This window comes from Xiphophorus maculatus, chromosome 21 (genome assembly GCF_002775205.1).
Source record: "Xiphophorus maculatus strain JP 163 A chromosome 21, X_maculatus-5.0-male, whole genome shotgun sequence".
NCBI lineage: Eukaryota > Metazoa > Chordata > Actinopteri > Cyprinodontiformes > Poeciliidae > Xiphophorus > Xiphophorus maculatus.
The window spans coordinates 13,992,735-14,008,633 of record NC_036463.1 but is presented as its reverse complement, the minus strand read 5'-3'; the positions used below and the strand labels follow the sequence as shown (position 1 = coordinate 14,008,633).

The following is a 15,899-nucleotide window of genomic DNA, read 5'->3' as shown; positions in this document are numbered from 1 at the left end:
GAGCAATTCGCTAATAAATTCTTACTTCTCTACACTTAAGAGGCATTTTTTCTACTGGTGGATAAGTGTGGAGTTTGATTGCTGTAGTCGTACATCTATAATTAGGAGAAAGAGTCTAGATTTAGGCTTTCTATGGTTTAGAAAAGTGCATCTGTTCACAGCCACCAAGTCCTTGTTTGGTTGGCCTTTAATTAATACCTTCTTTTAACAATCTATTGCACTTTTTAAAGAAAACTAATTCCATATCTTCAAGGATGGTCCCTGGTTATTTTTTAAATAAATGTTGTTCTAAGCTCATAAATTATTTAGAAGAGAAATAGAAAGGAATGTGCAGCACACAATTTTATGTATGTATTATTCTCATCTTATATGCCTCATTCTCTCTAGAATACAATAAGGTATGTCAGAGTTGCACAGTGAAAATAATTCCTGTTTTGTCTTGTTAATTCGTAAATCAAATATTCTCTCTGAGAGCACAGTTTTTTTTTTCCTTTTTCTTTTTTTAAACAAACAATGTGGTACAAAAGAGAAATTTAGCACTGATATACCTGTACTGAAGTATCTTCAGCAGCCATGGAGCTGGTGGAGCTACATGACTCCACCAGTTACATGGCTGATTTACCACTTGCAAATTGTACGTCTTTTGTAACAAGGCAGCATCCCAAGAACAGTTATGTAACTTGTATAATTGTTCTTCAGGGACAGAAGAGCATTTATCATTGAGCTTAATCCACCCACAGATTTTCTATTTAGATGAGCAGACTAAATTTGTATAGTATTTTACTTCTATAATACTGCATAGAGTTCAAATTTGTCAGCGCATCAGGTGAAGGTGACATTTTTGCATTTTGTAAAATGTAAAAAAAAAAAAAAAGCTTATCTCCAAGTGTTTCCTCTCAGACTAAGGGGTTATTTATTCTGTTTAAAATTAAATAACCTCTAATGTTACTCTAAATCTGATAGAGCTGCATAGTCTGACTCGTCTAATATAGGGGAGAATGAGTAAAATACCACTTTTCTATTGTAATGTTTGATTCCTGCCATCTATCTTTCGAATCTACGAGCTTGTTCCCGCTCAGGGTCAAAGGTTACCTGTGCCATCTCCAGCAGTAAATGTGTGGGAGGCACAGTAGACAGATTGCCAGTCAATCACAGGCCCAATGCATATGACAAACATGACAAAGTTGTGCAAAGTCGTACCTTAGTGTAATTTAGAATTGCAAGGTAATTTAATGTGCATTTTTCTGACTTCAAGTTAACAGTGGGGCATTTTTAAAATAAAATTTAAATTCACAAAAAGAACATTCAAATTCCATTACTTGAATTGTACAACAGGAAACTCTTGCACTAGGCAACTATTCTAAATATAAAAACCAAATATCTACATGGATCCAAAACCAATAACTTGTCTGTAAGCTTACTTTTAGCTTACTCACAGTATTTTTGCATTGAAAAACATTACATCATTGTAATTGGTTGTAAAAACAATTAAAGGCTGCATCTTACAAAATTGAGAGTGATCATTAAGTGTCTTAAAAAAGATTCAGTTTACTCTCATTTCCTCCTCTACTTTTAAACTAAGACATTTCTTTCACTGTCTATAAAAATTAGACTTTTTCAAATGAACTTGAAGTTAAAGCAAATTTCATATGAGAGAGCTTAAATTTCACTTTTAAATAACACACACCATGTCTCCAGGTTAAACATACAAAGACTGCAGTGTGATGAACCTTGGAGACAAGATTTTGAAAGAGAGAAAAATATAACAAGTTTATTTCAGTCGAGCAGTTGATTTTTGATATTAAGATAAAAACACAACATAGCCTATATTTTTCAAAGAGTACCGTTGCTAAATGCCTTTTTGTATTACACTTGAGTGGCTCTAACTGCACAGGGGAGCCAAGCTCACAGAATAGGTGATGAAGATAAAAATTAAATAGATGCACAAAGTAAAAATCCATGGCAACAAATGAAATTCAAACAGGGGAGACACTTGCAGAACTGTAATAGAGGCAGTGAGTGAACAAAAAAAGACAGGTACTGGGAATGTATGTTGATGGATGGCATACCTATTCATTACCATTTTATTCCATCCACTTTAGTTTTGTAACTATGTAAAGAACCACTGTGTGTGAAGTAAATTGTTTAAGTAGTTGATGCAATATTGAGAAAGCTGAATAGCCAAAGATATGATTAAATTTAACTATAACTCATGGAAGAGTTTATATTTAAGACCTATTTCCACTGTCATTGGTCCCCATTTCTACTTGCAGCCAGGTACTGTGTAAATCTGGCAAGAAGTATTATTTTTGCCCATTTATGTCTAGATGGAAACATCCACTGCAATGAAGACAGCATAAAGGGATAAAACACAAAACTGTAGCAGGTAGATATTGGGAGGGGGAATTATAAAGTGGGAAGTCTAGAAAATTCACTATTTGATGTTTTTTAAAACAGCAGGCACACTGGGGAAATCCAGATGATAGTAAATGAGCTGATAGAGCAAGAAACTGCCTGCTGCTCAGAATAACAGGTTTTTATTGTCAAGGACAAACACGACAACTCAAACAGTTTCTGTAGGCATACATGTTTCCTCTACAAAGATGAAGAGCACACTCCAAATCTCAGAGGACTCACTGCAAGATACACACAGCAGGAAGGCTGAATTGCACTTACTCAAACATGCTGAAAGAAACTTTATTTTCCTGGACTGATGGTTTCAAGATCAGCTCTTATCAAAATGATTGTGAGAGACAGGGCAAACATTGCCTAAAGCACCATCTCATCTGTAAAATATGGGACCTGTCTAAATACTCATGCCATCACTGAAACGAGCACACTGACATTTACTGACAATTTGAATCAGATGGGTCACTGCAAAAGTGTACAGAGGCATTCTGGCTCCAGAGATTCACTAGCATGCAAAAGATAAATACAACACCATGACATGATTTACAGCAAAAAAGAATCCTAAGCATATAACCAAAAGAATATAAGAAGGAATGAACTTACTATCCTTAAATGATGAAATCAATCTGATTATTTAGTATCCTTGAGACCACTTCAAGGGCAGCTGTGTTGAGAGAGAGAGAGACAGAGAGATGGAAAAATTTTGGTATTATTTAGCTTGATGTTTTCTGCATCTATGGTCATGCTGCAGTAATCTATGTCTAACAAAGGGATTTAAAAAATAGCAAAAAAAAAAATACGGGGGGCAAAACCTTTACTGTACTCAGCAAAGAGCTCTCAACTTTTCACACTTCAACAAAACGACACCGAAAGAGACTTGCAAAACTACTGCTCACTAATTTGAATCTGCATAAAATGCTGCTTTAATCCATTTGAATCTACTTTTTGCAGTAAGGGTAAGAATTACTACACAACTGTCATCTGAACAGTCGTAATGGGGTTTCGTAAAATCAGCGCATCAAGTGAAATATTTGTAGGGCATCTCCTAGCACTAAACTTGGTGTTTTTTTTTATCCACAAGAGGTTTTGTGCTGCAGTCAGCAATCTACCTCTAATATTCACAGGCTACAAGTCAAAAATATTTTTTACTGATTAAAGGTTGATATGCACTGTAAATATACACATTCACAATTCTCCTCTTCTAATACGGCAAATATAAACATTCTGTGCTTGGTATAAAGTGACTGTAGCTTATTGGAACCCCCAGTAAAGATGTGGCTTGAAATAATACTTTTATTGTTGTTAATGTATTTCTGAATACCATAACCTTTAAATTGAATATATTTATTCAATGAAAAGATAATATGTTGAAATATGTTTCTTTTATAAAATTACAGGTGAAGCACGTTTCGATACTCGTTCTGCCAGAACTTATTACAGAGCTCTTTTGACAAAAGGAACAAGGTTTTCTTATAAAATTGAATATTATTGGAGAATACACAGAGTGGGTGATTTTTTACGTTACGGCACAATGTCAGGGGCAGACATGCAGCAAGTCTTGTCAAGTGTTCAAAACTGAATTGGCCAGAACATTTTATGGTCTGGATTATGTTTATATTTAAACAGTGATAATCCAGTTTTGGCTAACTGATAGAATCCACCAGATCTTTAGTTAAAATCACCCATTTTTTTCCAAAAAAGGTACTGATGCCCTGCACACTGAGAGAATTCAGAGACCCTTAGTAAAAGAAATGAATCCTTAGCACAAGTATGGAGGAGAGCATGAATTACTTTCCACATACTCAAACTTTGCTTCATGACAAACACACCTGAAATATTTGCTACTGTAATCTTGACCTTAACGTTGCATGACCAAAGTACACAATCGCCTTTAAAGTCAACATCTGTGATGGTAGGACCGAGTTATTTATAAAAAGTGCATTAAACGAAAAAAAAAGAAATTCACTTGTATTTATTTTTGAAGAGACTGTCAAAGGTAACAATCTGTTGTACAAAACAGCCCTATACTATTATCACACAAAAACTGACCTGCCTCTGACTATTAACTCGTCAAAATTATGACAAAGTATGCACAGAGTGAGCTCAGATTGCTATGGAGCAGTACAGATAAAGTATGTGACAGAAAAAAGTGTTGCAAATGTCGGTCCCTTGTTTTGTGTTCTTTTTTCACAAATAACTGCTACCGAAGACACTTTACTTGGCCAAAGTCCAGCGATCTGTACTGTCGCAGCACAATTCAGCTCACCCTGTGTGGTTTTGGCGAGAAATTATGTGAGCCAAATGTGCAACACACAGAGGTGGTCTGTGTGGGGGTTTTTTGTTTTTTTTTCTTAAAATCCTCAGCCAGCTGGCAGCACATGTAATCTGTAATTGATATATTAGACACTTGAGGTGCAGCACAAGTCAGTTAACTGTGACTATCTCACTTGGTGAGTCAGGGGTGTAACATCAGCTTGTTGACTTCACCCCCCCCCCAAAGCCACTTTATTCAGAAAACATGCAAAGGTGGCAAAATCGTGTTTTAATTCCATTTTGAATTTCTTTGTCGTAGCCGTAAAAGTTGTGCTTGCAGTAATTTGTACAAAGAATAATTTTTGTTTGAAGGATTTTATTGTTTTTATTATTGTTCTATGAGAGACTGTTGCTACATTAAAAGATTACTATATTTCTAGACTTTTTTACGCATCCTTACTGACCGGTGCTAATAAGATTGTACTCATTTTTTCAATCACTGTATGCTAAAAAGTATTTCATAGTAGTGTGCATTCTGTAATATGGCCAAACGGATGCTACGTTTGATGAAGGACTAATGTATATGCATTGCTAACATGTTAAGCACAATTTATTGTGTAACCCTTTCCAAAAACCACATCTGCAAAGTCAGAGGCAGAAAGGTGTTAATGAAATTTAGTACTGACTCAGTCATAAGTGGTGTTGACGGGTATCATGATGTTATTTTTGCTCTTTTTTTTTTCTGCACAACTGAACAATGTACAGTAGCAGAACAAAAACAGCTCAATTGTTAAGAGGTTGTATGTTTAAAAAGTAGGCTAAAAGGAGAAATTTGTTTGTAATGTGGGGAATCTTTCTCTTACTCCTTTTCTTTTTGCTAGGAGGGAAGATTCTGGTCTATTGACATATAAAGAGCACCTGCCAGTTAGCCAGGTTGCCGTTGGTGACACACACAGGCCGGGCTCTGAGGCCAAACTCACTGTTGGACCTCTCCGCTGCCATGGAGATAGTAAGTATTTTGTCATTTAAACATGCATACAAGGCTGAGTAGCGGTGGGCTGCTTTTATGATAGATGAACAGCTATTTGGATAAAAAATAAAAACAGATTTATAAGGAATATTGGCCCAACAATAGTGTTTTATAATTTTGCAAGATGTTTGTGAGCTGCAGGACTGATGGATTTCTTCTGAACAAATTTTATTTGTTGAGCTGTATAAAATGAGTTGGCAAGCTTTATGAGAAAAGTTTGATTGCTCTTTTTTTATGTTAATGTTGGATTTCTTTTTCTGGTGCCAACATTTCCAATCAGAGCTTTGAATATTAAATGTGTACAGAAAATGAGTTGCAATTTGAAGAAATCACCATGAAATCTTGGGGGGGGGGGAAAAAAGCAAATGAGCATTTATCTGCAATTGAACTGATTGTAAAAATGATTGTCTCACCTAAAATTGTCATTCTAACTTTTCACAGGAAATCTGTATAGTGGATGTTTTTAATGTGAGAGATATAGCTCACTGCTCAGGGCAACACAGCCTAGGGGTGCAGTGGGCACTCAAAAAAAAAAAAAAAACTAAAATAAGAAATTATCTTTCACCGGCCCCGACTGAGTTTCTTATTGCCTATTTGCATCTCCACTCAATAGGAAGTGTAGGGAGTGCCCAACCGCTATGTTGTGAACAATAAAAACACGCTGTTTTATAAAAAACATAGTAAAATAAAACCTTACTGTAAAGACAATATCTAAATATGCAAAAAGCATACAAAAAAGAAACAATGTTAAAACTAACATTTTTGGCTCTTACAAATAAAAACACTGTGAGAGAATATCACCACACACCATGACTGGTTAATGACTCTAAAATAGGATATAACTCCCAGTTCTCAATTAAAGGGCTGTTACACTGTTTTCTTAGCAAACCTGAAATGCCTCTAACTATCAGATTATTTTTAATTGTTCAAAACATTTGAGGGTGCAGAAAGATGGCCTTGCTCAATGCCTAACTGATGCCATAAAAGTATTGGATCTATATCATAAAGTATGCCCAAGTAACAATGGGCACTGACATTATTAAGCTTATTCAGGCTAAGCTACATTTTGTATCGGTTTAGTGGAGGCCAGTTAAGTTTTCTGGTCAGGTCTTCAGCGAAAAGATGAGCAGTCTTCAAGAGCCAACAAAAGAAATTTCAGTTGCATTTTATTTTGGAGACATTGTATTGAAAGACATGAAAGAGACAGAAGGGATCTGATGTACTTTGGTTCAGAATACATAGAAAGTTTTCCAAAAGGTAACCCAGAGATAAATCATGCTGTGCATACTGGTATCAGTCAGATCTTTGAATGAACTTTAGAGAAATTTTCAAAGCCGGCGTGAGCGCATATAGATTAGTTTCTGGGGCAAAGGCGACCTTTGAACGAGGCTGAAGGACTGCAGTTACAGTGACCTAATTGAGAAGCAATATGTGTGTTAATGAGTTTCTCCAAGTCATCTGTGGAAGGGAGCACTTTCATTTTCAAGTCATTTCTCAGCTGGTTGGAGAGACTGCATAACCTTTGTGAAGTTCACATCAAAGGTTGAATGAAGAGAGCAGCCCCAGTCACTGTGATATGGCTCTTATTAAAAATCACCGTTTCATATATTGTGTGCAGCTTTTAAGCAGTCAGAGAGAGCAAATGCCACTTTTGTTATTCGGTGCTAAGGGAAACCGTTAATGGTACTCCAGCAGGTTTTTTTTTTTTTTTGGTTTTTTTTAAACAGTTGTCTATCAGAGCAGAGTTGATGCCTGTGCCGTTTTACAAAGCAGTAGAATATGTTGAGCAAAATGTATTCTCATTCTACATGTGAGCTTGGCACATATGTTATAATTTTATGAAAATTGTCAGCAAATATATTGCCTTGACTAGGCAAACAGCATGTGATAAAAAAAAAACATAGTTTAACTCAATGAGTGCCAAACACATGGTTTTGGTTTTTAGTAGCAGAATATGTTACTAGTAGACAATTTTTCAAATTTTTCATGCTATAGTAAACATGACACCATCACTGCTGAAGTTGCCAAGTGTCTAATTGAGAAGAACTAAAAGGTTTGTCTTGATCAGATTAAGAAAATGCAAGAAAACTGTTGCGTTTTACTTTGCGGTACTGCCTGACTTGATTGTTTTAAATGATTTTCAAACCTGCAGTTAAACACAGTAGCTATTTCACAAAAGAAAATACTTGCACATAAAGTTCCAGAGGTGGTGTGTTTATTCTGTTAGTTAAGGCAGAATAATTAATGGAACTGTGGCATTTAGACACTGTGTTGTATTTCATTTTGCTTGAGCAAATCATGCAGTATTAAATGTAGCAAATTGTAAAAGCTACTACTTTGTGTTTCTCAGTCATTTCGTGGCAGAACCAATACCTGCTACTTTAATCCCACTGCAAATTAGAGGTGGGTTGAGCAGCAACTGTATCACTCAAACTTGATCAGCTCCTCTGTTCAATGAATCTGAGTTTAGACATTTATAAACTGAAATCAGTAGCGACACAATAGTGAAATAATGTATAAACATGTCTACACCTCTGAATAACTTTTCTGGAACATGCTAGATATTAGAGGAAAATCTTCTGTTTGCATTCAGTACCTAATTTCACACAGTAGGCAACAAAAGGACATAGAGATGTAGATCTCAGTACTCTTTCCTTGTCATCCTACAGTAATGTAACAGGCACAGGTATGATGTCTCCAAGCAACCTGTTAAACTTATTTTTTGTATGCAGGAGATTTTTGCTTTTATCCTATCTCTCGAAAACACAATTTTCATTCAAAATTTTCATCAGCTTATCAACATTAGAGGATGCAACTGAGCGTGTGTCTGTGCAGAGGGCTGTGCACTGCTGAGTGTGCTGCCTGCTCAGAGATTTTAACCTGGTGCAGATTAATCCACCATGAGCATAGCCCATTCTGCTCTCTATCTGTAAGAAGATTAATTTTATTCTTATAACCCATGATGTTTCATATGAATTTGTTTCATGCCTTCCAGATCAGCTTTCATATATGAAATTAAAAAAACTCTCCCACAACAAATACAGGTTAGAAAATGTGGGAAAACCTACTTTAAATAAAATAATTTCTTCCTACCTACACCTTCCTCTTTCAAAGATTGAAAGAGGAAATTAACTCTGACTATTATTGCATGTAGCTGCTCCATATTTAGTAACTCTAATAGTATGGACAAAGGACAGGGGTTACGGTAATTATAATTAAATCCAATACTGATCTGGCATGTTCTATTCTTTTAAATTGCTGAGCATGTTACTTGTGCATTTGACTATTAAATCAAGGATGGAAAGACAGGCATGTTAGGTATTGAAATTGTTGCCAATTGTAAAACAATGGATCTATGTTAGTCATTTCTAAAACCTAAAATAATACCTCATCTGCTCTCAGTAGCAATCTCAATCCTTTTTCAGACCCTGACGTTTCTTCTTTTGTCGGGAGTCTCATCACACTAACAACACGTAGTAAGGAATTCCTCTTGGCGTTTTCACACCCAATAGTCTTGTAGACTCGGTTCAATGGAGGACCAAGATTGCAATGTGTGTTACATTTTCAGTCAGTGTGGTTCACTTTCACAAATGAACCAAACCCTTTGAAACAAACCTGTTTACTCCCTAGTTTTATGGTAGCTCTGCACCAAAATAATAAAAAAACAACTTGGTTAAAGTGCACACAAGTTACTACAAATGATAAGGTACTAAACGTCTGCTAAGATGGCAGCAAAAGTAAACAAAATTAGATATACTGACATGGAAATTGTGAATTATTCAAATCAGCTGCTTAGCGAGACCTTTTTGTATGAAGCCAAAGAAATTGGAGTATGAGATGCAAATTACAACTACAGTTATAGAAGAGTAATAATATTTTAATTGGAGTTTTGCCAGTGAAACATAGGCATCACAAGGCTGCAGCCTTGGAATATGACTGGCAGACCAGTAATGTTTCAAACTCTCTAATGACAAAAGCTACACAAGGACGTAGAGCAACCCCTCATTGAAGGCTGCCTCTCCTGCTACCAGACTCTACACAGCACCCAGGACCCAGAAATGCTGCTTTTCGTGTCTCTCCACTGCGTTTTTACTTGCAAAACACTTTGTGTAATGGGTATGTAGTTGATTTGCCCAGAAGACCTTTCCAAGACCCTCCTGAAAGCATCCATATTTTGCCATATTATTTATGTTTTGGTGCAGCCTTCACTTCAGAGGGGTCTTAGTTTGCGTTGTAAGATATTTTATCTAGTTTTCATGTGCACCTATAAAGTGAACTATAAAGCTTTCTGCAATGTTTTCAAAAGTTTAGGTTTCAGTGACTGCACTGTTAATGGTTTGACAATTTATAAAGATAAGGAAAGAAAACCAACATACCCCTGTTCATCCGAAGATTGCACCTCAGTGCTAAAATAACATTGCTCACACTCTCAGTGCAAATTATTCAGAGCAATTGTTGCCTCACGTTTATTTGCAGGGAACTATTTCTATATATGTGTGTTTGGTGCAATAGTGATCATAAGTAGGTAAATATACTCTCTGAATTTTTCCCACTAACTCCTAACTAACCATTCATCTGCCACGTCATTACAGTCTGCTCAAGTTTATGTGGAAGCCATTTTTCTTTTCTCCTTTTCTGATTTCAATACTGCAGAACTCTCACACAGACTGAGAGATAGATGAAACACTTTGGTTTCTCCTCTCCTTGTAATCAGTGTTGACATTCTCCTCTCTGTTAGACTTTGGGTCAGCTGAAAGACACTCACAGTTCCTTCAGAGCTGTAGTATTGATCAGTTTCTCACCAAACAAGGGTTGTTTTACTGTGTCTTGAAGCTTCTTAAAGTTTTTATGGCGTTTCAAAGTCTTTTGGGAGCAGCCAACTGAAAGGTTTCTGATCTTCTATTTAGCCCCTGCCTTTAAAAATGCATCGGCTTGTAGTGGAAATTGTACTATAGGTATATGGGCTACACTCCTAGAGAAATATCAAATTAATCAGTTTAACTTAATGTCATTTCATTGTAAAATGAGACCGTTTCTCTCTGAAATAATTCAACAGACGAGTGCAAAAGAAGTTCAAAATGCAAATGGATAAAAACAACCACAAAACAGACAAAATATAAAATCTGTCCTGATGTATGAACTGCATTACCTTGACAGCTGATCAACATTTTAACACTGTGGAGACACATTCCTGCAGCAGCTCTGAAACAATTCAGAACTGAGGCATTAACACATACAATAAGCTTTTCAGGTCCCCTCACTATGTTCTGCAAAATACTTCCTTTTGGTGCAGTATTGCTTAATCATATTTTTCATTCTGATCACTACATTGTTATCTTTGATTCTAAGTTATGTAACTAACTTCCTCTCTATCCATTGTTTTATCATTTCTATAAAGAGTCCCAGTACTATGACATCATGTGTACATTTATTGATTAGATTATCTAAATATGGAAACGCACAATTTGTGTTAACAGTGTGAAAAGCAATCAAGCGCACAGCTTTGAGAGGTCCCTGTGGTACCGCCTGATGGAGTTGGAGATGTTTAATGTGGGCTGACTGTTGACAGAGATTCCCAAATCAATTGACAAGTGGCAGCGTTCGGGCCAAGCAGAAGATTTTTTTTTTTTTTTTTTTCTTGTAGTCTCTGGGAAATTAACGCTGCAGCTCTCGTAACAAAGGGGATGTTTGTTTTCAGTAAATGTGTTTTTAACGTGAGCAACACCATTTGTGTCAAGTTAACATGGAGCTTCAAGAGACTAATGCGTGTCAGATTGGAAAAATGTCAATATCCTTTCTCAGAAAAACATCTTCTTGTTTGAGGCATCTACCATCAAATGAAACATTTTTGCCTTTTTGTGAAGCCACTCTGAAAACTGGTATCAACTGAAAAGGTACTTTTTTTATTATTATTCGGCATGTAATGGACTGGTTGCAAATGTTCTTTTATACTTCTGGATTGTAAACTCCACCCAAAACTTTCTGCAACTATACAGTAAAAGGCAAAAGCATGTTTTCCTGCATATGCAGCACACCTAATTTTATTCAGATTTTGAAATGTATTGGCCACACACATATTTGGCTTTTCTCTTCACTTTATGTTTTCTTTTTTTCCACATACAAAAGGAAAACAAAAAAAAGAGCAATACAACTCTATTTCTACTATTTAGCATATTCCAAGGGGGAGTAATATCCTTTAAAGAAAAAAAGGACCATGAATCTTTAGTACCAGCCGTGTTCAATGCAATAATGCTTCATAAAGAAGTCCATTGGTTGCTCATTTTTCACAGTGCTAGGGATAATAGGATAGAGCTAGGCCTATAGCAAAGAGGTTCTGCGTTTAAAAGAATGTAGCTCACTGTAGATATGGCTTTTCTTTTCTCTTTAATTTTTCACTCATTTCTGTCTTGATCAGTCATTTTACCCATTCATTCAGGAGACAGGAAGTGGCCTGGTTCTGTCAAGGTTGCCCAACATGACAGACCACCTGCCGCTCCTCCTCCCTGGTGTCGCACTGATTATGGTCCCCTCATCAACAACCTGGTGCCAGTCTCACTAATGTCCCTTCATCACAGAGCTGCCAACAATCCAACAAACAATGATTTAATGACCCATGATGTCACATCTCTTTGTGTGTGTAGGAGTGTATCATATAGTAATGTGGCAAACACAATTATAAAAGATGAATCTTTCTGTCCCTCAGAGGAAGCCATGTTCTCTTTGTCTTACTTAGTTACCCCTGTATGAGTCTTTGTGTGTAACAGATGAACAGTCATCCTCTTTCATACTGAGTGACCAAATTAACAAAGTTTTCAATGACGATGACTCTTTTTTTTTTTTCTTTTTTTTTTACCATGGCCCTGGCAGAGACACTGAAGCATACATTATACATTGGTCCATTAAGGCATATTAAATATATATTAAAAATTTCACACGTGAATAGGTATTTCTTTGATGATTGATGCTTTTCATACTGTGGATGGACCTCTGTCTCAATAAGAGCAATGACGATTTGCTGCTGCTATAATGGGTTTTCATATGTAAATGACTAATGTCTTGAGCAGACGGGGAACGTTTCAGTGAGGTGGCCTGTGTGTCTTTGTTCTTGTCTTTTTTGTGTGTTGCAACCTTGAGAGAGGAACTATTTTCTGTGCATCCGCGTGTGCATGTGTGTGCCTGTACATGCCGTAGCATTAATGAATCCCATCTTCCAGGCTAGTTTAATGGAAGCTTATACAGTCACGGGCAGACAAAGAGAAATTAGTTTCCTTCATTGATGTTGAAAGGGTTTGGACATTTTAATTGATAGAAATGTAAGGAGAAGTAAATAAAAAGGCAGCAAATGGAGCAAAGCAGCCTTTACATATTCTGCCATAATGATGACATGAACATGCTTTAAGACATTTCCAACATTGCAAATGACCACTATTGAAAGCATACTTTGGGGTCACTGATAATAAGTCAGAGGTAATTAGCTGTACTGTAATTAATATTAACCCAACAATGTGTTCCAATAACTTAAAAACATGGAGGTCAATTATTTTAAATTTGTATTTAATAAAGAGTGATATTAGTAAACTAAGAATGAGTCTGTTATGAAATAAATAAAACTGAATCAAGATTGTACACTATTAGCATAACGAGTTTAGGAATTTGGACAAAAGCGCAAAAGAGACATCTTAACTCACAGTGAAAGAGAAATGTTTTTAACCAGAACTGCATTGTGTTATAAACGCTTCTGTTAACTGTATCTAAAGATGGCTGACACACTACATACAGATCAAGCTTGTCATGTTGAATTACTTGTGGTTTATGCATAAGGATGCAAAGATTTGATTTTTATTGTTTTCGGGGAAATTGTGTATGTGTATTCATAACTTAAACTCAATTGCTTTGGAAACTGGAAAAGAATGTTAAACTAAAAAGTTTAGCCACATCTCAGTCTTCAATGATGCACTAAAAAAGCAAAAGTGACATTACAAAACAAGTTGAAAATCAGAGCAGAAATGATACAATTTGAAGAGTGGCAGAATCTACCAGTCTGAATATCTAGATAGAAACTGAGGGGGAGAGGAGAATCTGCTTGTAAATAAGAAGTAAAGCTGATGGTAATCTCCACTTCTTTAATCACGGTCATTATATGTATTTTCTCTTTTTGATAAGAACGGAGGCAGAGCACCAGGGGCATCCAAATTAGTGCAGAGTCACATCCGAGCAGACCTGCTGATAATTAAGAAGCTGTCATTTCGAGCTGACACACACAGCTTGTTTTTAACAGTTACATAGCAAGCCGTATGCTGCGTGTCTAAACCTGATTACCTGTTCAGGTATTCAAGAGGCAGTGTTCAACTCTGATCAAAACATGTCTGCTTTAAGACATCTGTTAGAAAAAACACACTTTCACTGGAATACTTTAGGGGCTTTAGGGGAATATTGTTTTTTGATTCAGGAATCAGTTGAATAGAAAACGAGTAATCAAGTCTTAAGAAGCTACCAAGTAGAAAACATAGCAAAATCCCACTTTTGAATGAAACATATATGGAAACATATGTATTTGTTCCCAAAGACAATAAATCAAGAACTTTATTGGACTAATTTTGTAGCAATGAGTGCAATCGAGATAGACACAAAATACAGTACATAAAGAAAGTTAAATAAAACATTTTGGTGGCAGGTACTGAGACTGCTGAATTTATCAATCCGGCTTACTTGCAGTGACTTATCAGTCTGCTCTTAGTCTGCGAAGAGTGGAGCAAGCTGTGGGATTTTACATTAGACTGTCAGTTGCGTGGACTTCAAGCAGATGATACAGTCCAGTGCTTCATCAATGTTCTGAAGGAGGTGCAACATTTCTGAGCTTTCTTTGAAGGATCTAAGCCATTGCTAAAATTAAAGATCAGGCTAAAGTAGTGCTTCAAAATAAGTTGCTTATTTGGTAAAACTCTGGATATAACTGTGTGGATTTGTAATGCAATGAAAAGTCCATCACCGGATTAACATGATAATTGAATTCGCAGTAAAACATGAATAAATTAGCATTTTGTCATTGGACTTTATTGTGTATTGAACGCTAAAGGTGCCACCTATTGAAGATTATGGAAAATCGTAATCTTAACTCAGTCTAAATCCCTATTATTTTGTATCCTCGTCGTGCTAGTTGATCTACAAAAGTTTTGTTTGCGTAATTATTTTAAAGAATTGCACAAGTTTCTACTGATGAGCATAACTAGGAACATAAACATACAGACACAATGCATAGCAGTTTGCAATGTGCTGTGTGCTCAGACATTCTTCAAATGATAATTATGTCCTTTAAGTAGGACATTTTCAATGAGAAACAATTTTAGTTTCTAATAGTCTAATTGTGTAACATGAACAAACTTAATCTCTGCTTTAGATACAAAAGCTTCATTTTTGCTAACATATTAATATTTCTTTTGTATATGGCTGAGATGACAATAAAGTTCTGCTTGACTTGCTATCTCTCACAAAGATTTTCTGGTGAAAGTAAGCTGTTGTAGTGAAACTCACAAGGTCACAAATGTCAAAGCTGTTCAAAAAGCTCTGTTCATCTTTTTGCTTTTTTTCATTTTCTCATAGAAGTAATAATTAAGCGGCAATGCTTTCAGGGTATTGATTAATCTGAGTAGGTTAGATTTCCAACACAAGTAACCATGGTGATAAACCTCAGCATGGGCAGTTCTAGACAGGGGGCAATAGGTGCCAGTGCCCCTGTGGAACTGGTCCTGATCCCTGTAGTGAGGTGTTACTACTAAATCAATTTCTTATGTTGACACACCAAACAGAGCTAAATTGGTCCCTTGGACCAATTAAAAGTTTACCCTCCTAGTTTTACTTTAATGATAAATTTCAAAAATTAAGATTTTGCACTTTTAGCCTGAGGTGAGGATAAAGCAGCAAACTTAACAATGTGTAGAAATGCAATGTCCTCTGACATGGATGGATTTTTATTTCATTTGTTTAACTTATGTAAAATGGTACTGTCTGACTAGCAGTTAGCCTTCTAGCATTCTGTCATCAGGTTTCCACAGACTTGCCAAAAATATCACATCTTACTTTTCCGGGTAAAAGAACTATAACTTATAAAAAACTTTACATAAAACCTCTTCAAAAGCTCTATGCTATCCCTTTATGACTAAAGATGTGTGAAGAATAAGGAATGCGTTGAGTTTACTTTTATTTCCGC

At 36.0% G+C, this 15,899-nt stretch overlaps 1 protein-coding gene across 2 annotated transcripts in view; it reads left to right on the top strand.

Moving 5' to 3' along the window:
* Positions 1-15,899, top strand: part of cntnap2 (contactin associated protein like 2) — a 298,543-nt gene that overhangs the window by 225,585 nt on the left and 57,059 nt on the right. For both annotated transcript variants that reach the window (XM_023326735.1, XM_023326734.1), the window contains exon 17: positions 5,544-5,671. In XM_023326735.1, the coding sequence (XP_023182503.1) occupies positions 5,544-5,671 (128 nt within the window). The remainder of the gene's footprint in view (positions 1-5,543; positions 5,672-15,899) is intronic.